This window comes from Plecotus auritus (assembly GCF_963455305.1).
Source record: "Plecotus auritus genome assembly, chromosome: 13".
NCBI lineage: Eukaryota > Metazoa > Chordata > Mammalia > Chiroptera > Vespertilionidae > Plecotus > Plecotus auritus.
The window spans coordinates 4,101,260-4,127,071 of NC_137779.1; the positions used below are offsets into that span (position 1 = coordinate 4,101,260).

Here is a 25,812-nt window from a genome sequence, read left to right on the forward strand (position 1 = left end):
CTCATATTCCAAATTGTTGACCTGATGCTTGGCATCCTCTATTGTTGATTCCCTATAAATTATTCTTTATTTCAGTTAGTGTATCATTCATTTCTGTCTGATCCTTTTTCATGTGTTTGATGTTCTCACTAAGTCCCTTGAAGATCTCATTAAGTTTCATGAGCGTCCTTATAGCCATTGTTTTGAACTCTGTAAATAGTTTGCTTGCTTTCATTTCATTTAGTTATTTTTCTGGAAATTTATTCTGTTCTTTCATTTGTGACATGTTTCTTTGTCTCCACATTTTGGTTGCTTCCCTGCATTTGTTTCTATGCATTGGGTAGAGCTGCTATGTCTCCTGGAATTGGTGGAGTGGCCTTGTATAGTAGGTGTCCTGTAGTGACAAGTGGTTCAGCCTCCCCAGTCACCTGACTGGGCCTTCTAGGTGGGCCCCTGTGTGGGCTGTGTGCACCATCTTGTTGTAGTTGAGCCATGATTGCTGTTGGCATCACTGGGAAGGATTGTCCCCAAGGCCAATTGGCTGCAAGGACCAGCGGCGACTACAGTGGAAGAGCTGCTGTGCAGGAGCTCCCCTATGGAGCAGGACTTGCTTCAGTGGGGCTTTGGTGCTCACAGAGTCTGTCCCTTGAGTGTGTGACTCGTGGATGTGTAGAGTTGTAATCTGGTGTGCTCTGAAGCTGTCCATGGGGTGCATTGCCTCTGGGGCCTCCCAGGAGGTGGAAAGTCAGTCACTGCCTGTGCCCTGACTGGGGCCACTTGGTAGTAGCTACAGAGGGATCTGCAGATGAATGCTACTTGTGTTGGGCTTTGGGCCTCTTACTGAGAAGTAGGAGCATGCTGACACCAGCTACTGCTTATTTGAGAGATTTTAGGGAAGTCTGAATCCTGAGCCAGGATAGGCTATTCATATGGAAAAGCTGCTGCAAACTGCTTGGGTGGGATTGCAAATTGGGTGGGGCAGGATCTCAGAGAATCACCAGGGGGAGTAAGTCCAAGTAAGTCCCTGTGTGGGTTCTTTAAGAGGAACTGCCTGGAGCAGCTTCTGTGTCACTTAGCCACAATTCCCAGTGACTTTTACAGCTTAAAGTTTTGGGGGCCTCTCTTCCCAGCACTGGGCTGGGAGCCTGGTGTGGGGCTGGAACCCTTTGCTCCTCACGGGAGGCCTCTGCAGCCAAGGTATTCCTCCAGATTAACAACACGCCACACATGAGTGTTGGACTAGCCTGTTCTGTGTCTCTGCCCCTCCTAGCAGTCTTGATGTGCTTTCTTCTTTACTTCTCTACCTGTAGGACTTCCATTCAGCCAGATTTCAGGCAGCTCTGAATGATGGTTGTTCTGTATTTTAGTTGTAATTTTGATGTGGTTGTGGGAGGTGGTGAGTACTAGCATTTACTTATGCAACCGTTTTGGCTCTCCAGCCCCCTCCCCTGTGATCTAACCATCTCTCCCTGACAGCACCTCTCAAGGTCAAAGTCAGCTGATGTTGGTGTGTTTCACTTTCCTGGGACCTGTCCCAGCCCTGCCAGGGGGTGCTCATGAGCAATAAAATAATCAGAACAAAGAGCACCTGGATTATCCAAAAACGGAACCCTTTGATTCATGTGAATTGGTCAAAGCCTCCCTTACCTGTTACAGGTGCTAGACTGGGAAAGCATCATGGTTTTAAATAGCCACCAATGATTCTCACCAGGGCCAGCTCAGTAAAGATTTGTGCAATGAACAGAGAAATAAATGAAAAATGACTGACTGAATCAATGGAGGGTTTATAAGCACACAGCACAGTTTTATGTCCTTCCATCTCCCTCCCCAGCCCACCCTAAGTCCAAATCACCTGTTCATTCCTTACCCTCGTGATCAGCTCCCCGACCATTCCCGTCCAGGTGCCGTTGGCCTCGGGAACGCCGTACACGCCATCCCCGACCAGGTGGATCCTGTAGTTGAACCGGAGGATCTCTGCTAGCTCTTTGAGCATGTCCACACAGAAGCCCTCGTAGCGGTCATTGCCTTCCATCTCCTGGTGATTCCCCTTCAGCATTAAATATGGGTTTTCCTGCAGCAAAACTGGGCAGCTGTCATTCTCATCTTAGCCCTGGTGTCTAAGCCACACAAGATGGGACCCAGGGCACAGGAGGTTCGGGAGGCGATGGGGTAGATGAAGGGAAGTGGCTTAAGTAACGGGCTACTTTGGAGGTGGTGGTTAGCTCCCCTCCTCCCAATTCAAGGCACTTATCTTACCAGGAACAAACAGGAGGCCCACTGCAGAGTCAAGCTGAAGGCCCTCTGCCTTGTGTAAGGTCATCGCCTGACCCCACCCCATTCCATCCCTAGTCTGTCTGCTTATTGCACACGGACCTATCACTGAGCACTAGGAGATACAGGATGCTGAGACCACAGCAGGCCAGGTAAGGACATGCTGAACACCTGCAGCCACGGTGGCGCTGGGCCAGCCAGGAGTGTTGGGAAGAGGGACAGGGCCTCTGGAAAGCTCCGTGGAGGAGGTGGGCTGTGAGCTGGGCCTGGAGGATGACATAGAACACTGACCGATGGGAGGGTGTGGATGGCAGGCCCCACAGGCGTGATCAAAGGCATAATCCCGAGTGAGGTCATGCAGGGGCATTCAGGGGACAATGGGCCCTCCATTTAGGGAAGCATGGGCTGTGGGGAGAGAGGGGTAAGAGAAGAAATTTAGGGAGATGAATTAAGGCAGTGGTTCTCAACCTTCCTCATGCCGCGACCCTGTAATACAGTTCCTCATGTGGTGGTGACCCCCAACCATAAAATTATTTTCGTTGCTACTTCATAACTGTAATTTTGCTACTGTTAATGAATCTTATGTAAATATCTGTGTTTTCCGATGGTCTTAGGCTCTACAGCAGCGGTTCTCAACGTGTGGGTCGTGACCCACACGTTGAGAACCATTAGCAGGGTCGCCTAAGACCATCAGAAAACACAGATATTTACATTATGATTCATAACAGTAGCAAAATTACAGTTATGAAGCAGCAACGAAAATAATTTTATGGTTGGGGTCACCACCACATGAGGAGCTGTGTTACAGGGTCGCGGCATGAGGAAGGTGGAGAACCGCTGCATTAAGCTCAGTAGGGCCTTGGAAGCCAGCACCAGGTGCCCGTACACCACACATATCGTAGGGAAGCATCACCGGTTTTAAAGACTTAAGATAGGAGTGTAGAATATTGAGAAGCAAGGGACCGAATGTCTGGGGGTGAGAACAGACACTGCCTGATATGAAATACTGAGTCCTGAGCCATAGTTTGACTCGGGTGGGACACAGAGAGGGTCAGGCGTGGTGACAGCGTGGGCGCCGGGCACACAGGGTGAGGGCCTCAGACCCTGGGAGCCTGGGTAGGTGACTGAGGGCAGCGTCTCCCGGCCAGGCATGATTTGGAAGGAAAAGGATTTGGAACACGTTGAACCTGTTTACAATGTGGAGTGAGGGCAAGGTTGGGGCCGAGGCTGGGAGACTCCTGTAGCGGCCATGGCGGAAGGTCCAGAACCTGTGAGGCCACTGAGGGGAAGAAGCGAGGAAGGACCGAGAGGGGTAAGCAGACCTCGTGGAGACCGCGATGTTAGGGGAGTGAGGGCAGCCACAGGAGACAGCAGAAGCGTCCAGAAGAGCTGAGGGTCAGAAAGTCAAGGCCCCGACAGTCACGAAGGGAAAGTGTCAGGCAGGTTCCCACACGGACTGGCAAGCTCCAGGGCAGCCTTTCGCGGAGCGTGGGGAGCGGGGTGGCACCCACAGGACAGCAGGGAATGCCACTGGCCCTGAGTGAGCAGCGTGCAAGTCGGGAGAGGAAAGCAGGCTGGTTGGTCTCTCTGAGCCTCAGCTCTCATCTGCACACCCGGCGGGAGGGCGCCCAGGGCCCCTAAACCCAGGCGGCGTGGCTCTGGGAGCTGGTGGCCGCCAGAGGGCAGCGGCTGTGCTCCAGGCGGAGGACGAGGCTCAGGGCGCAGACGCTGGAGCTGAGATGGGAGCTGCTCACCCAGCCCTGTGCTTCCGTGCTCCCTCCGCCCAGGACCTCTCTTCCCAGCTGGCCCTTGGCTGCCACGTCCGTCCAGTCAGGTGTCTGTTCACACCTTCCCTCAGGGGCTCTGCCCACCTGGGTGTTTACACAGCTCACTGCTCAGTCCCCAACCGCCCGCCCCAGGCCTGTCTGGTGGAGCACGGAGCACAGCGCCCTGCACAAGGGATAATAAATGCCCATCAGGAACGAACGGCCAGCCAGTGGCAGCTGCCTCCCACTCGGTGCAGGGAAAGCTCAGCAGCCTGGCCTGCAAGTCCCTCCACAGCCTCTGGCCGCGAAGCTCACCTCTCCCCCAGGCTCAGCCGGGATCTGCCCTTCCCAGCATTTCCGGCATTGAGGACACTCTGATTCACTTCTCCCTCCCCGCCCTGGCCTGGAGCTCTGCTTCCATGCCCCTTCTCCTTGGAAGGCTCTGCTGACCTCCGGAGGGTGGGACTCTCTCCCCTTGGACCCTTGGGTGCTAGGTGGGCACTTCCTTCCTGGCCTGCGCCCTGCTCTGCTTGTAGCACCTCCAGTCCAGCCCAGAGCCTGGGCCAGCAGCTCAGAAGGTGGTGATGGAGGTCCCGAGCCCTTCAGCATCTCTGAAAGCCTAAGAGAAGCAGCGCACCTGCAGACCCTCACATTTAGTGACCATAAGGCTGAGCCGCCGGAATGCCTCCCGCCTCTGCTTGGGGCTGGACCCTATCAGTGCGGCCACGCTGGGTGCCGCTGACGGGGTGGCCGGGCAGGGAGGTGTGCTGCCCAGCAGTTAACGAAGGGGGGGCGGGAGGAACCACGTCATTGCTACTTCGTCCACGCAGGTGGCTGCACTGACACATCTTTGAAAACATGGTCCTCGGGGGGAAGAAGGCTACCTTGGCTGGGGCTGAGCCTGCCTGGCCACCCTCGCTTCTGACCTGAGGACAGGACGGAGTCTCCCGTCTCTGAGGGCAGGAAGGAGCGCAGTGCCTGGCGCGGGGAGGAGGGCTTGGGGATTCTGGAAAAAAACCGAATCCAACAGAAAAGGCAGCGGCCCCTGGCCCTCCAGGCTGAGCATGTTCTCCTCAGCTGCGGAGCAAGAGGACATGGGCCCGGAGCACCGCTGGCCTGCAGGGCCCCTGCAGGGGCATTTGCCCGCCATGGGCGCCGAGCAAGGTGGCTGTTATGCACGAGAAGGGGACGGCCTGGTGGGCTTCTCCCGCCTGTGCCTCTAGGTCCCCTTCCCTCGGCCATCACAGCTCCCTGACTGCCTGGAAGAGCGTCCCCAAACGGGGCGTCTCCACCCCTCCCTCCCTCCCAGCTGCTTTGGGACTCATCAAACTGCATTTCCAGAGGAAACGCAACTGGAGTGAACTGCGCCCCACGTGCGGCAGCTGGCCCGGGCTGTGACTAGAGCTCCATCCTCCGCTCACTGGGGAGCCTGTGAGTGGCTGGGCTTGGGGAGCATCCTGGGCTGCAGCCAGAGGCGGGGGCACCTGCTTACCAGGATGGTGGTGACAATCAGGGTGGTGTTGAAGAGACTGTTGGACGTGTTGGAGGCGTAGAGGCGGCTGTCCATGCTGAGGCCGTCCGCCACGTGCCACTGGCCGATCTGAGGAGACAAGGAGAAAGGGCTGGGAGGAGGCGGGAGGCGGGGGCTGCGGGTGCAGGAGCCGAGAGGGCAGTGCCCCGGCCCCAGGTCAGCCACAGAAGCTGGGAGAGGCGGCCTACGGCCTGCGCAGCAAAGGGGCTAACCTGGGGTAATTTCCAGGGGTTGGGGGTCAGAAAAGGGTGCAGAGATCTGAGGGAGGAAGGGAAGAAAGGGGCAAAGGCTCAGGAGTGGTGGGAGGATAAGCGGAAAAGGAAGTCAGGAACGGAATGGAGCGCAGGGACCTTCTCTCACACAAAAGGGAATGGAACATGCGGGTTCGCGTTGTGCGGAGGCGGGAAGGAGCCACACGGCCTTTGCTCCCTCCGGCCTGCTGTAACCCTGCTTCTCTCCGTGAGAGTCAGGAGGCGGGTCGGGGAGAACCGGGACACCCCAGGCCTTTAATGTTTGCTGAGGGCGTCCATGAATGAAGGAACCAGAAGAGGGAAGACCCAGTTCCAGTCCTGCTCGGTTCCCCTGCCAGATGTGAGAACTGAGACAAGTGACTTCAGTCTTCCCCAGTCTCCCTCTCCGCCTGTAGGTGGAGGTGAATGTTCTCTCTGTCCTCCTCTCGAGCCCGGGCCTGGAGGCGCCACTTGGCTGCATGTTGTTCAGTAGCCCAAGGAGCGTGGGTTGCAGCTGTGCAGCCTCGGAGAAGCGACTGCACCTCTCTGAGCACGCTTCCTCGCCTGCCACTGGGACTAACGAGGGAAACTTCATTGGGTGGCGGTGATACTGTGTTTAGCCCAACATTAAGAAATGCCATTTTCTTTTGTCTTCCCCCTTGTCTTCCTTTCTAGTGGCAAAAAGTCCACCACTTAGTTCTCCACTAAGTTACCAAGACCGAAACGCAACAGCTTTGGGTTTTTAGATGGTTGTTTTCCCAGTGGAACCGTGCGTGCATGCGTGCATGTGTGTGTGTGTGTGTGACCAACACATTTCTACTTGCTGGAGCCCCTGGCAAGTCATTTCTGTTCAGGAGGGACAGGTGATGGCTGGCTAGAACCCAAGGCAGTGCCCACATCCCCTTCCAGGCAGTGCCCACATCCCCTTCCAGGCAGTGCCCACATCCCCTTCCAGGCAGTGCCCACATCCGCCTTCAGGCGTTGCCAGGCACCAGCAGCAGCTTTCCTGGAAAACCCTTACGTTTCCATGGATGCCATGTGGCTCTGGCCACCAGAGCTGGGCTCAGAGTCCCTCCTGTGAAAGCTTCAACCTCAGTAGAGACCTGTCCCCTGGGTCCTCATCTCACCCGGAGGGGCAGTGGTGAGTGAGCAGGACCATCGCCCTGATGTCACCGTAGAGACTGGAGAGGGGCCGAGCTCGGACCGCCCTGGACCATCACTGGGGCCTCCGGCCCACCTCCAGGGTCTCCACAGGTGCTGCTGTCATCTGCCAAAGGGCGATGGCCCAGCCTCCTCCCCAGCCCTGCGAGGGCGCCCCCTGGAGGGCTGGCGGGTCCTGTACATGCTCCTGTTCACCTTCCCTTCACAAGAGTGTCTCCTGCACATCCGCACAGGAAACGCATCTTATGGAGAAAGAAACTGACACCAAACGAAAAGAGCCATCAACCTGAGGTCACCTTGAGGGCTCCAGCATCGACCCTCCTGCTCTCGACCCCAGAGGGCTCTCCTGGAAGCCTTCCTGGCCCCCTGCTGGCTCCTCCCGTGCCCCGCCTCATCCTGCCCGGCTCCTCCCGTGCCCCGCCTCATCCTGCCCGGCTCCTCCCGTGCCCCGCCTCATCCTGCCCGGCTCCTCCCGTGCCCCGCCTCATCCTGCCCGGCTCCTCCCGTGCCCCGCCTCATCCTTCCAGGCTCCCCCCGTGCCCCGCCTCATCCTTCCCGGCTCCTCCCGTGCCCCGCCTCATCCTTCCAGGCTCCCCCCGTGCCCCGCCTCATCCTGCCCGGCTCCTCCCGTGCCCCGCCTCATCCTGCCCGGCTCCACCTCATCCTGCCCGGCTCCTCCCGTGCCCCGCCTCATCCTGCCGGGCTCCTCCCGTGCCCCGCCTCATCCTGCCGGGCTCCTCCCGTGCCCCGCCTCATCCTTCCAGGCTCCCCCCGTGCCCCGCCTCATCCTTCCCGGCTCCTCCCGTGCCCCGCCTCATCCTTCCAGGCTCCCCCCGTGCCCCGCCTCATCCTGCCCGGCTCCACCTCATCCTGCCCGGCTCCTCCCGTGCCCCGCCTCATCCTGCCCGGCTCCACCTCATCCTGCCCGGCTCCTCCCAAGCTCCACCACACGTGTTTGTTCTCCTATCCATCTCCCCACCCGCCTGTGCACTGGCCTATCTGTGTTGGTGCCCAGCCCACTTCCCACTTCGCTGTTCTCAGGAGACCCAAGCCTCATTGTCTCCCCAGCCCAACGGCATGGTCTTACCTGAGCCACGAGATGGGAACCCGCAGAAGTCAGGGGTACAATGATTTACCCAGAACCAGAGCGACAGCTGAGCCATTTACAGTCCCCACCTTTGGGAACGCAGCAGAGAGACTAACGAGCCCCTAAATGCCAACCAGAAAATTAATCTCACACCATCCTTCCATTAGCCCCCAGGAAATTAATAACCTCATCAGCTTCAATGAAGTGGCTTGGCAGCTATTACCCGTGCAATCTGATTGCTGAAAGGCAGTGGGAGGGAAAGTGAGAAACACAGCCAGGTGCCCTGGGGTACAATCTAATTGCCTCACCCATCAGGCACCAACCATGCCATGCACATGCCAGGGGGCAGGAGACACAGCTGTCGTCACCGAGACATGTAGCTCTGCCTCCAGCCATCCCTGAGCCCTGCTGCCCACACCTGCTCCAAACCTCCTGCAGGAACAGCTGCATCACAGCCTCTGCCACGAGTCCACATGTGTGGGCGTGGTCCTGCGGCAAGCAGGGTCTTCCCCTGGCCTTCACTGTCTCTCCCAGCGTCTCCGCTAGGTGTCCCAGGGGCCCTCGGGGTGCAGTGGAGGGAGGAGGGGGACTTGGATGCCTGCTCTACTAGACTGTGTGGCCCTTTAATGCACGTAGGAAAGATGGGCTGGCCCCGTGCACAGCACATGTGTGCAGTGCAGGCCAGGTCCGGCCTCTCCTTCCTCTGAACTTGTACAGTTTGTACTGTGAGTGTAAGGGTCCAGAGTAGGAGGCCCTGGGCTAACCTGGCCTCTCTGCTCATGAGCTGTTTGACTTCAGTTAAGTTACTCGGTCCCTCTGAGCTTCAGTTCCCTCATCTATAAAATGGGGGTCAGAATAGTAATTATTACCTCACTAGAGGCCCGATGCACAAAATTCGTGCAAGAGTAGGCCTTCCTTCACCCGGCTGCCGGCACCAGCTTCCCTCTGGCACCCGGGACTCAGGACCTGGGCTTCTCTTGCAGCCACGGCTTTGTTTGTCCGGTCTAATGAGCATATTACGCTTTTATTATTATAGGTAGGGTCCCTAAGGAGACTCAGTCGGATGGTGAACACGCAAAGTTGGTTTACTGTTTCATGCCGTTGTCCAAGACAGAAGCTGGGACTCCCTGTGCCTAGGCTTTGCCTTGGCGACCTCAGTCAAGGCAGCGGAGGCGGGGCCTCCAGGTCTGGTTCCTGGACCAGCAGCACTGACGCTAGAAAGGCAAGTGCTCAGGCCCCCTTGGGACTGACTGGATCCCAGACTCCAGGACGAGCCCGGCTGTCAGTGCCACGGCACGGCACGTGCCCCATGGTCTGAGGCAGGAGGTGCCAGAGTGCAGCAGGCAGAGCAGCTCAGACAACAATGTGAGGGGGAAGGTGGGGAGGCGGGGTGATCAGCGGGCTGGTGCCTGCCTGTGCGGGGCTCCCCAGGAACAAGGCCCTGATCTGCAGCATTCGCTGACTTCTGTGGTGGAAACACTTCCCCGAGGGCCGGGTTCAAGCTCTCCCCGATGCCACCCACAGAGCCGGGAAGGGACGCGCACGGGTGGGCACAAGTAGGTCTCCATCTGTGAGAATGGAAGTTCATTCTTATATTATTACCCATTAATTGTTGTATTCTTTTCCATACGAACAACTACACCTCCTTGTGCCCACTCTGCATGATGGGCTCCCAGGCCTGTGGGCTCCGGCGCAGCCTGGGCCACCCACGCTCACCTGGCTCTGTGCGGGAGGCGCAAGTTTATTCTTACAAATCGCATTGCCACTCTGCTTTATTGGTGGGGACAGGGAGGCCCACATATGTTAATATTTCCCCTAGTAACAGAGCTGCTAAATGGAAAAGAAAGGATTCAGAACAAGGCCAAGTGCTGCTTCAGTGGGATCATGATATTTACGGCAAATGTGCCCTCCTTCTCACTCCTGACTCACGCTCTTGGAGGAAACCTCTGGTGACAGGAGGGCCTACCCAGATACGAAAACGTAAGGAAACATAACGGATATGGAACGTATCTGCACAAGCACAGCAAGTACCATTATCCCACATTCCCAACGGATACAGGCTCCATAGAAATTACAATAATCTTGCTCCTTAAATCACTACAATTTTGGAGATTTAAATTATGTATTTGAAAGCATTATTTCAAAAGACTCTTTGCAGGGAAATTACAACTTCCACTGTCTTCTCAAGAGCATGAGCATCTGTAACTCCATGCGCAGTGCGTCCTCGGGGGCCAGCTGCCAGGGGCGCCGGGCTGTGTACGGGGAGCGGCCCATGCCTTCATTTCTGTGCTCTTTACGTTCCTTTGCCCACTCCCATCGAGTCTCTCTTTCATTGTGAATTGTCACTGCTCGCTGCTGTCAGAACAGCCGTCTCCAGTGGCCCTGCCTTCCCATGGCTGTGCTTAGGGCCCTGGGGCAGCAGCCACAGTACCAAGGAAAGCACAGGCTCTAGTGCAAGCATGTCAAACTCGCGGCCCGCGGGCCTCATGCGGCCCATAACAAATATTTTTGTGGCCCAGCCAATATAACGGCATGTAAGAAACGTCTTAATAAAAATTTCCTAACTTAATTTTTACACTATCCTGTTATACATACTTATTAAAAACGAACTACAACGTTCGCGAATGACTGATTACTATAATCGTGTTGCGTTTGTTTCCCTTACTCGCCTTACGCGCAGGTGCACCACTTCCCTCCACTAATACCAGCAGCGAATGTTTTAGCAGCCGATGCCACGTCATTAGTCTTGGACTGACTTGTTTGGTGTGCGCAACAGGAAATATTTCACTTTCGGAGAACAAGGAAAATAGGTTTATTTGCGTTACGCTTATTAATTTGTGCAGTTATCCAGTGTCTAGTAAGTTAATGTTCAAGAAAAAATATTAATTTTTATTAAAACGTTCTATTATTTTATGTTAATGATTACTCATTTATTTCAGCCCTTTGTATTCCGCATGTCTCTATCAAAATAAACCTACATTTCCATGAAAATTGAAGCTTTAGTTTTTTTGCGGCCCACATAAATGTAAACCTTGTTTATTTGGCCTGTGTCAGCCTTGGAGTTTGACACGCTTGCTCTAGTGAATGGCTACAGGCTACCCACAGTTACTTGGAGAGATGACTATTGCACCATTGAATGAGTGTCAGACCCGTGTTAGGTCTGCGGTGTGACCCTGGTCACCCTGAGCTACACCCCTGTGGCATGTTTATCCCCGGGCCGTGGCCAGAGAGGTCCTCCCTGCTCCCTGAGAGCCGCCGTGAGCAGCCTGGAGTCCAGGGGCTGGATTCGCATCTGGCACCGTGACCACAGGGCTGGGCGGCCTGAAAGGCTCTCTGCCCTGCCCTGGCCTCCCCGAGCCCAAGTTCCCGATGAACATCTTGGACCGGAGCCCACGATGGCCTCTCTGTGTCCTGTTCTCTACACAACAGCCAGCAGTCCTCCCTCACATCTCCAACATGCCCCCTGAGCCCCTGCTTAAACCCTTTCTCATTTAGGTTTAAGGATGGAGACCCACATCCCTACATCAGCCACCAGGCCCTTGGAAGCCTGCCCGCTGCCCACTCTGCACATCCATCTCCCTGGATATTCCCCAGCTTTATCTGCGCTTGAACCCCAGTGCCGTGTGCCTGTCGGTCCGTGTGCAGCCTTCCCTGCCTGCAGCTCTCCCTGCCGCCCGCCCGCTTGCCCCAGCCCTCTCCGTGGATCCCAAGCTGCGTGGCTCAGGAAATAGTTTTCTCTGAGCACAGCCACGCCTGTTCTCATGTGCTGTCTGCGCCTGCATCTTCTGCACCAGGAGAGCTCCGGAATCTTCCTATTCACCCTCAGAACCTTTACAAACGTTCACAAACCCCAACCTAGTTGAATCCTCAGGCCTCATTTTAAAACCACTCCCTCCAGGAAGCCCTTCCTTCACCTTCCAAAGTCAAATTCTCCCAGAAACCTATCCGTCGCCCTCAGGGCACAGATCCCAAGCTCACATTCCTGAGGAGCCATTCCTTCCTTGCTTCCTGTCTTCATTACTAGGCTGCTGAGAGGAGCCCTCCATCGTGGCTGGCCTGGGGGGCCCGGAGCAGCCCACACCTGGAGGGCCTGGAGCAGCCCACACCTGGAGGGCCCGGAGTCACCCACACCTGGAGGGCCCGGAGTCACCCACACCTGGAGGGCCCGGAGTCACCCACACCTGGAGGGCCCGGAGTCACCCACACCTGGAGGGCCCGGAGCAGCCCACACCTGGAGGGCCTGGAGTCACCCACACCTGGAGGGCCCGGAGCAGCCCACACCTGGAGGGCCCGGAGTCACCCACACCTGGAGGGCCCGGAGTCACCCACACCTGGAGGGCCCGGAGTCACCCACACCTGGAGGGCCCGGAGTCACCCACACCTGGAGGGCCCGGAGCAGCCCACACCTGGAGGGCCCGGAGTCACCCACACCTGGAGGGCCCGGAGTCACCCACACCTGGAGGGCCCGGAGCAGCCCACACCTGGAGGGCCTGGAGTCACCCACACATGGAGGGCCTGGAGTCACCCACACCTGGAGGGCCCGGAGCAGCCCACACCTGGAGGGCCCGGAGTCACCCACACCTGGGGGGCCCGGAGTCACCCACACATGGAGGGCCTGGAGCAGCCCACACCTGGAGGGCCCGGAGTCACCCACACCTGGAGGGCCTGGAGCAGCCCACACCTGGAGGGCCCGGAGCAGCCCACACCTGGAGGGCCCGGAGCAGCCCACACCTGGAGGGCCCGGAGCAGCCCACACCTGGAGGGCCGGAGCAGCCCACACCTGGGGGGCCCGGAGTCACCCACACCTGGAGGGCCCGGAGTCACCCACACCTGGAGGGCCCGGAGTCACCCACACCTGGAGGGCCTGCCCGGAGCTGCCCACACCGTCTCTCTCACAGCCTCTCCTCCCCCCAGAATCACTCTCGGTGGTCATTTTACCATCTTGTTCTCTCCCAAGTGGGTAAAAAAAATTCATTTTTAAAACCCTGAGGAGGCAATATACAGATTTAATGCAATCCCCACCCAAATCCCAATGTCATTTTGTAAAGAAATGAAAAAAGAAATCATCAGATTTGTATGGAACCCCAAATAGCCAAAGCAATCCTGAGCAAATAGGACAAAGCCGGAGGCATCACACTACATGACTTCAAATTAGACTGCAGAGCTGCGATGATCAAAACAGCACGGCATTGGCTGAGACACAGACACACAGATAGTGGAACAGAACAGAGAGCCCAGCTATAACACCACATGCATGCAGACAGATAATCTTCAACCAAGGAGCTAGAAACACACAACACAGTAAACACAGTCTCTTCAGCAAATGGTGCTGGGAAAACTGGAAAGCCACATGCAAATGCAAACGAATGAAACTGGATTACAGTTTTTCCCCATGTGCAAAAATTAATTCAAAACGGATCAAAGACCTAAATATAAGACCTGAAACAACAAGTGACATAGAAGAAAATAAGTTACATACTTATGGGCCGTGGGAAGTAAAGACAAAAATAAATGAATGGGATTTTAACAAACTAAAAAGCTTCTGCACAGCAAAAGAAATGGACAACAAAACACAGAGGCAGCCCACCAGATGGGGGATGGTGTTTGCACACAGTAGCTCCAACAAAGGTTTGATCTCAAAAATACACAAAGAACTAGTAAAACTCAACACCAAACACACAACCCAATCAAAAGGTGGGCAGAAGACCTGAAATACACTTCTCCCAAGAAGACATACGAACCAATAGATATATGAAAAGGTGTTCACCCTCGCTGGCAAAACAAATGCAAAACTACTATGAGTTACCACTTATACCAGTTAGAGTGCCATTATCAACAAGACAAGCAACAACAAGTGTTGGAGAGGTTGTGGGGAAAAGGGAACCCTCATTCACTGCTGGGCGGAATGGAGGCTGGTGCAGCCACTATGGAAAACAGGCTGACAATTCTTCAAAAAATTGCAACTAGAGCTACCACACAACCCAGTAAGCCCTCTCCTGGGTATACTGGTATACCCAAGAACCTCAAAATCATGTATTCGAAAAGATATATGCACCCCAGTGTTCACTGCAGCATTATTCACGGTGGCCAAGACATGGAAACAACCGAAGTGCCCTGCGGTAGAGGACTGGGTTAAGAAGATGTGGCCCCTGTGCACAGTGGAATACTGCTCAGCCGTAAGAAAGGATTAAATACTGCCATTTGCAGCAACATGGATGGATCTTGAGAATACTATGCTAAGTGAAATAAGTCCGTCAGAAAAAGCTAAGAACCATGTGATTTCACTCAAATGTGGGGTATAAAGCTACAACTTGTGAACACAAACAGCAGTGAGGTGATTGTCAGAGGGAAGGGGGTGGGGGAAGAAGAGGATCCTAATACAAGGTGACAGATGTGACTCTGGGTGGTGGGCAATATACAGATCTTGTAACATAGAACCTCACCTGAAACCTATGTCATGTTGACTAATATCACCCCAATCAATTAAAAAATATCCTATATAATAAAAGCCTAATATGCAAATAGACCAAATGGCGGGACAACCGAACAACTAGTCACTACGACGTGTGCTGAGCACCAGGGGGCGTGCGTGGAACATGGCGGGTGTCGGCTGTGGCGGGATGATGGAGCAGGTGAGCAGGGACACCAGACCAAGGCGGGGCACTGGTCGCTATCATTGGGGTGAGCCTCTGGTGGTTACTGAAAATTCTTTGCTCCCGTGTGCCGCGGCCCCACCCAGCTCTTGCACCTGCTGCAGGCACCCAGCGCTGGTCCCGATCGCTCGGCGCTGTCAGTGGGTATGAGCGGTGGCTGCTAGTCCCAATCACCCCTGAGGGCTTCTCCACCTCCCCCTGCTCCTGAGGAGCAATCGGGGCAGCAGCTGCCTGCGCTGTCATCGGGTGCAAGCGGGGCTGGTGCCATCAGCGTGTGAGAGCGACAACAGCGGGAGGGGGGCTGCTGACAGAGAGGAGACCTGGGGCCACAGCAGGAGGGGCCGAGACCACTCCTGTGCCCACTGCAGCCTCGTGGCCCACAGTTCCTTTCAAGGTGCCCGAATTCATGAGCTGGGCCCCTAGTAAATAAATAAAGCCCTGAGGGATTTCTTCACATTCTTGCCTGCATCCACAGTGGGTGCACACGCTCAATAACATCTAACACTTTATGTACATTTAGATGATTGTTCTTTACATTCGGCCTGTCAGGACCCAGCTTCTTCTACAGAGACTGACAGAACTCCAAGCCAGGTCCGTCCTGCTGCAGAGTCAGAGTTTGCAAACATCACTGATCACCTTCGCGCCCGGGCACTCAGCCACGTGGTTTGCCTGCATACGTTTCCCCGATTCTGCAAACGACAGCACTGTTATTATTTCCACCTGAGAAATGTAGGCGCTTCAGACAAGTTTTTGTTGATTGAATGAATGAATGAACGAATGAATAAAATTCAGACTCAGAGATGTTAAGCAACTTGCTGAGGGTCACAGTTCATAGGGCACAGGAGCTGGATCTGAACTCAAGATCTACTTACTACTACACCGTGTGGTTGAGTTGAGGGCAGGTGGAGGCTGCGCCCGCCTGGGCCTTCCCACACATCTCTCCGATCACAGTGAACTCAATGGCTGGAGAATGCACTCCTGGAGGGAGTCAGCTCCCAGAGCCTGCAGAGCACTCCCGGCAGGGCTGGGGGCAGAGCAGGGCTTGGCACGGGGCGTGCAGCGAGCCCCAGGCCCAGGTCTCTTCCCTCCTCTGCCCAGGTAAGCTGTGTGAGCGCAGTCACACCCTCTGAATCTTTCTTGTCGGTGAAATGGAAGGAAGGAGCCTGCCTGCTGAGAGTATGACGTCGCTGCTGACAATGAGCTGAGATAATGTGTGTGAAGAACATTAAGTGACTCCATCTTAAAGAGAATCCTGTCTTGACATCTGCGTGAACCAGAGCCTGGACCCCTCTCCTCCCCCAGGTGAGCTCTGGGCTGTCACCGGACTCTGATTAATTCTCTTTCTGGGGCAACACCCCCACCCCTCCATGTTTCTCTTACTGCAGCCACACCAGAGCCCCAGCACCTGACCCCTGTGGCCACCCACAGCCCTCACTACCTTTGGCTGTAAACAGAGGCTGGGGTGGGGTGGGGTATAGTGATCCAGACTGCTTTCCCCAAGCGAGTTTCCTATTAAATTCTTCAAGGTGTGAGCATCACCAGTGGGCACAGACAATGGGGGGTGAGGGCATGTGCTGGGGTGGGGGGGAGCGGCTAGAGAGGTCAGGGGGAAGGAGACGTACGTAATACTATAAACAATGAAGAATCTAAATAAAAATAAAAATGAAGGAATTCTCCACGGTGACGGCTGGGCTTGTCGAGCGTGCTCCTTGGCCTCTTGGCTCCTTGGCACTTGGGGCCGCTTGGCGTGCACAGCCCGCTCACGAGCAGAGGGTCTGGCGGCTTCTGACGAGCCGCACCCGGCACGAGGGCGTGAGGCGGCAGCGCTACGGTCTGGGGGGCAGGCAGCTGAGAGTCGGGAGGCTTGGCTTCAGGACCCACCGGCACTTGTGTGGCCTCTGCAACGCCAGTTTTGCTGCTGCAGGTAAGCGGTTTCCTCGCTGTTCCCTTGTGGGGATGAGCCACGACAACCAGAGGTGACACGTTTGAAGGCCTAGCCAAATGCAAGCTCTCAGTTCCAGACCCTCGTTCACCAGGACCACCGAAAGCTGCACAAACAATAACCAGGGAGTCTTTTCTTTTTTAACCTCAGATTCAGGTTCAAAGTTGAAGTTCGCGTTAGGAAGGGTGCATACACTATGTTAGTGTCCCTTGAGCACACACATCTGCGTGACGGTTGGCATAAAGCACTATGGCTAGCAGCCCTAGGCCTGACCCGAGAGGAGTGAGTTCAGAGTCAGCAGCCCAGGCGTGCACTGCGCTGTGAGACTCGCTAAGAAGGCCTGTAACGGGAGCCTCCCTGGCGGTCGCCCGCAGGAAGCAGTACATGTTTGTTGAATTTACACTTAATGTCTCCAACCATGAAAACTTAGTTTACGTGGAAGACTGGGGCATGAGTAAGGGCCCGACCTAGTGCTTGAGGGCTGATTCGGGAACAAAGGGAGTTGCCGATGTTGGTTAAAGACCTCATTCTCTTAGTGAAAATATTCCCTTAGCACCACGTATGCGCACACACGCAGAGCGCTGTGGAAATGCTGGGTCAGAGGACAACGACTCTGGCCAGTGCGAAGGTGAGAGGTCCGAAGGAGCCCACGGAAGATGCCTCATCAAATGACGGTTCCGCCCGCGCTCATCGCTGAACGGTCAGCTCGTGGGGTAGGGCAGGGTTTTGTCCAACTGGGATTGCAGCCCGTTCCTGGGGCGTGAAACCAATTTATGGGCAAGACCTGCACTTCAAAGTGAAATGTGTTCCAAGGGTCTATCGGAGTGCCGTGCACATAGCAGGGGGTGCGGTCGCTTACGTTCGGGTTTAGTTATGTGTAGGCTGGTGTTAGCGTGTGTCCTAGGTTGTACCTAAGGCAGCTCCTGCTCAAAAGTGTGAAAATGCCTGGCACAAGGACTGGGACCCCTTCCCTGTCACGACTCTGTAACCAGCCCCTAGCAGAGTACCTGAAACTGTGACGCACACAGACAGCTCCAGGGGAGACGTGCATGGACGGCTCCAGGGGTGACAGCTCCAGGGGAGACGCACAGACAGCTCCAGGGGGGACAGCTCCAGGGGAGACGCACAGACAGCTCCAGGGGGGACAGCTCCAGGGGTGACAGCTCCAGGGGAGACAGCTCCAGGGGAGACGCACAGACAGCTCCAGGGGAGACGCACAGACAGCTCCAGGGGAGACGCACAGACAGCTCCAGGGGAGACAGCTCCAGGGGAGACGCACAGACAGCTCCAGGGGGGACAGCTCCAGGGGAGACGCACAGACAGCTCCAGGGGTGACAGCTCCAGGGGAGACAGCTCCAGGGGAGACGCACAGACAGCTCCAGGGGAGACGCACAGACAGCTCCAGGGGAGACGCACAGACAGCTCCAGGGGAGACGCACAGACAGCTCCAGGGGAGACGCACAGACAGCTCCAGGGGAGACGCACAGACAGCTCCAGGGGAGACGCACAGACAGCTCCCGGGCAGACGCACAGACAGCTCCAGGGGAGACGCACAGACAGCTCCCGGGCAGACGCACAGACAGCTCCAGGGGAGACGCACAGACAGCTCCAGGGGGGACGCACAGACAGCTCCAGGGGGGACGCACAGACAGCTCCAGGGGGGACGCACAGACAGCTCCAGGGGGGACGCACAGACAGCTCCAGGGGGGACGCACAGACAGCTCCAGGGGAGACGCACAGACAGCTCCAGGGGAGACGCACAGACAGCTCCAGGGGAGACGCACAGACAGCTCCCGGGCAGACGCACAGACAGCTCCAGGGGAGACGCACAGACAGCTCCAGGGGAGACACACAGACAGCTCCAGGGGAGACAGCTCCAGGGGGGACGCACAGACAGCTCCAGGGGAGACAGCTCCAGGGGAGACGCACAGACAGCTCCAGGGGAGACGCACAGACAGCTCCAGGGGAGACAGCTCCAGGGGGGACGCACAGACAGCTCCAGGGGAGACGCACAGACAGCTCCAGGGGAGACAGCTCCAGGGGAGACACACAGACAGCTCCAGGGGAGACAGCTCCAGGGGAGACGCACAGACAGCTCCAGGGGAGACGCACAGACAGCTCCAGGGGAGACAGCTCCAGGGGGGACGCACAGACAGCTCCAGGGGGGACGCACAGACAGCTCCAGGGGAGACGCACAGACAGCTCCAGGGGGGACGCACAGACAGCTCCAGGGGAGACGCACAGACAGCTCCCGGGCAGACGCACAGACAGCTCCAGGGGAGACGCACAGACAGCTCCAGGGGGGACACACAGACAGCTCCAGGGGAGACAGCTCCAGGGGAGACAGCTCCAGGGGGGACGCACAGACAGCTCCAGGGGGGACGCACAGACAGCTCCAGGGGAGACGCACAGACAGCTCCAGGGGAGACAGCTCCAGGGGAGACAGCTCCAGGGGGGACGCACAGACAGCTCCAGGGGGGACGCACAGACAGCTCCAGGGGAGACGCACAGACAGCTCCAGGGCAGACGCACAGACAGCTCCAGGGGAGACGCACAGACAGCTCCAGGGGAGACACACAGACAGCTCCAGGGGAGACGCACAGACAGCTCCCGGGCAGACGCACAGACAGCTCCAGGGGAGACGCACAGACAGCTCCAGGGGGGACAGCTCCAGGGGGGACGCACAGACAGCTCCCGGGCAGACGCACAGACAGCTCCAGGGGAGACGCACAGACAGCTCCAGGGGAGACAGCTCCAGGGGGGACGCACAGACAGCTCCAGGGGGGACGCACAGACAGCTCCAGGGGAGACACACAGACAGCTCCAGGGCAGACGCACAGACAGCTCCAGGGGAGACACGCATGGGTGGCTCCAGGGGAGACGCCGCGCAGGCCCGCAGTGTGGTGGAGCCCTGAGGGCATGTCTGCAGGTATTTCACTTTCTTCTCAGGATGGTTATGGTGCACAGGCAGCAGAGTGATTGCAGCAGCCGCTGAGGAGGAGGTGCTGGGAGCTGGGAGGCTGGGCCTCGGCCTGCGTCTGCCCAGCACTTGCCTCCTCTGCCCCAGCCCCTCAGCCTCTGGGCTTCCTCTCCCCTGGCTGCCCACCCTCACTCCCGCCTCTGGCCTGTGGCCTGCTCGGCATCATGGGGCTGACCTATGGCTGCTTCATGGGCTGAGTTCGCTCAGCCTGTTCCAGCTCTCCAGGCCCGAGCTGTCAGAAAGACGCAGAAGGAGTCACTAGGCACTGGCACACGTCCCTGTGAGCTCAGGCAGGACAGACATTTAAAACGCAGCACGTCCAAGCCCCTCCTCTGCCCGAAGCAGCCGCAGTGAAATGCAAGCAGCTACAATTGTTGGCAGGCTGTGTGTGCATCAGCTGCTACAGCCGGCGACTTTTCCATCGAAGCCCTTAAGCAGCTCGACCCTGTGCTGTGGGAGAGAGGCCCTGGCTGCCTGGGCCAGGGAGGGCAGGAGAGAGCCTCGGTGACCGCCCCCACGTCGCACCTCTGACCTGGCAAGCCCAGGCTCTCACAGGAGGAGGGACTCAATAGACTTTTAATTAACGGAGGACTATTGCTCCTGGAGAAAGAAAGAAAGTGTTAAGGGAGAAATGAATCCATGATCTGGGGGCCTTCCACTCTCATTTCAAATCCCAGTAGTCCCTGGGGGGCGGGGTGTGAAACCCCCATTGATCTTTAGGACAAAGCCAAGGCCCGGGCCTGGGGCCCTGCAGCCTGCAGCCCCTACGACTCCCACTCCGATCTGAGAACGTACTCTAGTCTCTGCTCTGCTGTCAGCTATCTGCACCCTCAGGACAACCCCCTCCCCTGGCTCCTTCACTAAGAGAAATGCATGTCTTCTCAGTGACCTTCTAAGCAGCCCCCCAACAACCTCCCTCCCTCCCTCCCCCCAAGAACCTGCCACCACAGCATTTTCCCCTTAAAGCTAAGCCACTGCAATGGTTCTCAGGGGAAGGGGCGTACCCAGCAGCTCCCCACGTGCCCACCTCCCAGGTCTGCCCCCCGGCGGCGCACTGAGCCAGTTCTGCAAAAGCAGCTCAAAAGGTCTGCATGTTCACGGTGAACTCCTTTCCCAAACTGAAAATGTATGCGGCAATCTGAGAAATGTTTACAGCCGCATGGGAAACAGGTACCGAGGAATAAACTTAACCGAGGAGATAAAAGACCTGTAACTTGGAAAAGGGTAAGACATTGAAGAAAGAAACTGGACATGCAAATAAATGGAAGCACATACCAGCGCGTGGATAGAAAGAATTAACACCATTAAAGCCATCTATAGATTCAATGCAATTCCTATAAAAAACAATGGTGTTTTCCACAGAACTAGAACAAATAATCCAAAAATTTGTATGAGACCACAAAAGACCCTGAATAGTCACAGCTATCTTGAGAAAGAAGAACAAAGTTGGAAGGATTACAGTGCCAGATATCAAACTATACCACAAGGCTTTGGTAATCAAAACAGCCTGGTACTGATATGAAAAGAGGCACAGATCAATGGGACAGAACAGAGAGCCCAGAAATAAGCCGATACCTTTATGATCAATTAGTCTATGACAAAGCGGGCAAGAACACACACTGCAATAAAGACAGTCTCTTCAACAAATGTGTTGGGAAAATGTAAGATACATGCAAAAAAATGAAACTGGACCACCTTCTTACACCACACACAAGAATAGACTCCAAGTGGATTAAATACTTAAATATAAGACTTGAAACCATAAAACTTCTAGAAAAAAAACATAGGCAATAAAATCTCTTAGCAATATGTTTTTCTGATATATTTCCTTGGGCAGGGGAAACAAAATAAAAAAATAAATAAACGGGACTACATCAAACTAAAAACATACAACTCAACACCAAAATACTAAACAATTCAATTAAAAAATGGCCAGACATAGACACTTCTCCAAAGAGGACATACAGATGGCCAATAGACATATAAAAAGATGGTCAATATCACAAATCATCAGAGACATGGAAATTAAAACCAAAAGGAGCTATCACCTCACACCTGTCAGAATGGCTGTCATCAATAAATCCACAAACAACAGGTACCGGCGAGGATGTGGGAGATGGGAACCCTCATGCAGTTGGTAGGAGGGTAAACTGGTGCACTCACTGTGCGAAGCAGTGTGGAGGTTCCTCAAAAATTAAAAATGGAGCTGCCTATGATCCACGATTCCACTTCCGGCTACACACCCCAAGAAACCCAAACCACTAACTTGGAAGAATATATGCACCCTGTGTTCGCTGCAGCATTTTTTACAATAGCCACGATGCGAAAGCAGCCCAAGGGCCCATCACTAGACGGGTGGATGCAGAAGTAGTGGTACATAGATACAAGGGATGTTGCTCAGCCATGAAAACAGTTAGATCCTATGCTGTGACAACAGGGATGGACCTAGAGATGATTATGGTAAGTAAAATAAGCCAGTTAGACAAAGTCAAATGCCACATGATTTCACTTATTTGTGAAATCTGAAGAGCAAAATAAACAAACAAAATAGAAACAGACTCAGAAGATATAGACAACAGACTGATGGTTGCCAGAGGTGGGGGAGGCTGGGGACTGGGTGAAAAGGTGAAGGAATTAAGTACAAACTGGTAGTTACAATGGGCCTGGGGCTGCCAAGGGCGTGGAGCCTGTAATTTGTGATAATCTAGTCAGTGTGGTGCCAGGTGGCGCTTTCAATACCAGGGGAACTTTGTAAAGTGCATGATTGTCTAGCCACTGCTGTGCACCTGAACCTAATCCACAGCAGCACCGAATGTCAGCTGTGACTGCAAAAGGAAATGCATCGGACAGCGGCCCCATGGAGCCTGTCTGGGCCTAAAGGCCTCTCCTTAGTGAGATGGGACCGGCTGTCAGAGGTGCCTAGCAAGAAGGGCTCGGGAGGGGCGTGAATGTGGCGGCGGGGGGGGGGGGGGGGGGGGGGAGCGGGGGGGGGCGGCTCTCCACACAGAATGGCACCTGCTCCCCATCCCAGGTCGTGGGCCTCAACGCCAGTGCAGCCTCCACCTGACAGGTGCTGTGGGGTTCCTGCTGCTCTGGCCTCCTTTGTGAAGTGCGGGAAGCTGTCTGGAGGCGGGACCAGCGGGAGCCCACCAGCACTTCCCCTGCAGCTGCTACCGGAGAAACAGGTTTCCTGTGTCCCCTCCCAGCTGGGCTGCCAGGCCAGCAGGGAAGGGAAGGCCCCGGTGTGGGGCTCTGCCTGGGAGGGTGGAGGAAGAGTAAAGAGAGGCAGCCTGTCTGCCAGCAGCTCCAGGGTGCGCACTTGAGGGACGGAGCTGGAGTCCCTGGAGCTTCCAGAGCGCCGGTGCCCAGGTCTTGGTTTGCAAGGGTCTCACATGAACCTCCCGCCTCTGGCTGAGCTGCAGGTCGTTCCAGGGGACCAGCCCTGGCAAGCTGAGGCGCCAGCTTTGGAAACGAAACAGGGCTCTCGTTCTTACTCTGCCACGTGGCTGGCTCTGCCAACCTCTCCCTCTCCGTAGGAATGGACTTAAACAATCAGAGCTCCAAGGAAGAGGCGACTCGGCTGGCTCCTGTAAGGAGCTCCTGTGCAGGGCCCTGGGCATTGCAGGAGGGGTTTAGGGGCATTGCAGGAGGGGGTAGGGGCATTGCAGGAGGGGGTAGGGGCATTGCAGGAGGGGGTAGGGGCATTGCAGGAGGGCCTAGGGGCATTGCAGGAGGGGGTAGGGGCATTGCAGGAGGGGGTAGGGGCATTGCAGGAGGGGGTAGGGGCATTGCAGGAGGGGGTAGGGGCATTGCAGGAGGGGCAGGGCAGGCATTCATTGACTCCCAGACCCGGAGCTTAGAAGGAATAAACTATTTGGGGACTAATTCCAGGAATCAAGTCAACGTGGTGAACAGAAATCTAGCGTCAGGTGGGGAAGGGGATTAGCTCTCAGTCTTCTCAGTTCTGTGCCACGTGTGGTAGCTCCGCCGGGAGTGCGGGTCCTGATCTGGGCCTCCTGCTTTAGTAGAGACGGAGACAAACCCAAAGGCACAGTGGTAGAGGCGTGCAGACCGTGTTGCATTGGGAACAGGACGCACGGCTGGCTGTGATTCTTGCCTTTCCCAAAGACCATGAGCTCGTGAGGGATCAGGACTCATGTCTCTGGCATTCCCAGCCCTTGGCACAGAGTAGGCACTCGAAATGCCTATGCTAAGTCTCAGGAATGGACGGAGAGGTAAAATCAAACGACTTCAGGTATTAGAAGAGCTGGTGAAACCAGCAAGCGGGACCTTCGCAGGCGGGGTGAGGGGCAGACTGTGGCCAGGCCGTGAGACTGGGACGCCCGCCCCGGGGGAGGGTGGCTCCAGGGGAGGCTGCGGCTGTTTCCTGGGGCAGCCGAGGACAGTCCTACATTGTGTTGGAGGGTTAGACTCACGGCCTCGAGGGCCCCTCCCGCTGGCCTAGGCCGTGCTGCTGTGGGAGACCAGGCAGCTACATGCGGACTCGTTCTCAGGTCTGAGACCAGCTAGCTCTGTGGATGTGGGCTCATTACTTTTGCTCTCTGCTTCAGCTCCTTTACCCTCAAGCTGGAGAGACTAGCTTTAAGCACGGCTGATAGAAAGACGGTAACTCCCCAGCACATCTGCACACTCCCCAGCACAGAGCGTCAGGCAGGAGACAGCCAGCACATGTTAGCTCTTCTTACGGCTGCGTCAGTAGAGCCAATTTCCTACCCAGTCGCCGGCAAGCGGAAGAGGGTGGCATGCAAACCCAGTCTCGGTCATCCTTGGGTGTAGCCAGGTCCGGTGTGGAGGGCTACACCTTCCCGGCGCAGAGCACGGCAGGCCCCACGCCCGTGTGGCATACAGCTGGCCAAAAAAGCCGAGACCTGCTTCTGCCGCGGGGGATGCCAGACCCCCTTCCTTCGCCGTCCCTCTCCCAAAGCTCAATGAGGCCCGTTAGACCGTTTCAGATCCTCGAATGAAAGATGTGCTCATCTCAGCGCAGCCCTGACAGCGTCGCCTGGGGCTGCTCAGAAGCTCTGAGCGTTAGACCCAGTTACTAGTGAACAAAAGACATCGGGCCTCTGACATGGGGCTTCTGCTTTCCTCGCCTCTTTCTATACGACTTCTTCCGAATCAGAAGGGGGTGGTGCTGTTCCAATACCATCCAGGACGTCTGGTGGTGGTGGCGGGGGGTGGGGGGGGGGGGATGGGATGGAGACGGGATCTCACACAGGCAGACGCGGAGGACGGAGCTAGAGAAGTGGAAACAGCACTACTGTCTTCCACACTCCAACAGGCAGGGGGCTGACCAGGTTCAGACGTGTCACCCCAGGATGCCAGCGTCTCCCCCCACGGGCTCTGCAGAAGCCCCAGGAGCCCCAAGACGGAAAGCCTCCCCAACCATCAAGTGTGATTTGTAGATGGTAGAGAGTAACCTGAACCCTGGAGACTATTTTTAAAATTGTGATCCTCCCTTAATCGGCCACCAGCAGGGAACCTGGTATTTGGTTCAGGATCGCACCAATTATCACCCAGAGTCCCTGCATGGTGCTTTCTAAATAATCAAAACTAGCGCCTACGAGTCAGTAGCCCAGAGAGGAAGAAAAAAACAAAACAAAATCCCAAAGAAAAGATGTCATGCTGGAGACAGCCCCGCCCAGCTGCCCCCGGGGAGTCAGGGTCCCCCCCCCCCGCCCCCCGCCCGCGGCAGGTGGCAGCAAAGCAAGAGACCTGAGTCACAGACGTGATGTGGCGGCTTAGGGGTGCGGGAAGGTGAGGCGGGCCAGCAGTGGGAGACGCCAGAGCAGCCGTGGGCAAACTACGGCCCGCGGGCCGGATCCGGCCCGTTCGGCTGTTCTATCCGACCCCCAGAGCCAAAAGAGCGGAGGGTTCTCTTGCTCTCCCCTCCGCTCCTTTACTTTGAATTTATATTAGTTCACACAAACACGCCATCCATGCTTTTGTTCCGGCCCTCCGGCCAGTTTAAGAACCCATTGTGGCCCTCGAGTCAAAAAGTTTGCCCACCCCTGTGCCAGAGCATGGGCTCTGTGCGGGACGAACGGAGCGATTCCAGTTCTGCCCAGGGTCCTGGCTAGTCGTTTCCTGGGGCCAAGCTGCTTCCTCCTGAGCCTCAGTCTCCTCATCTGGGAAATGGGGTTTATCCCCTGCAGGGCTGTTCACCAGGGCAGCTGTGCTCTGTGCCAAGG

General features: G+C 56.2%; 1 protein-coding gene across 5 annotated transcripts in view; it reads right to left on the minus strand.

Annotated features, from left to right (window-relative positions):
* GRIK4 (glutamate ionotropic receptor kainate type subunit 4) overlaps nucleotides 1-25,812 on the minus strand; it is a 259,741-nt gene that overhangs the window by 62,150 nt on the left and 171,779 nt on the right. For all 5 annotated transcript variants that reach the window (XM_080650202.1, XM_080650201.1, XM_080650203.1 and 2 more), the window contains 2 exons: nucleotides 5,509-5,616; nucleotides 1,847-2,050 (listed from right to left, as the gene is read on the minus strand). In XM_080650202.1, coding sequence (XP_080506328.1) covers nucleotides 1,847-2,050; nucleotides 5,509-5,616 — 312 coding nt within the window. The remainder of the gene's footprint in view (nucleotides 1-1,846; nucleotides 2,051-5,508; nucleotides 5,617-25,812) is intronic.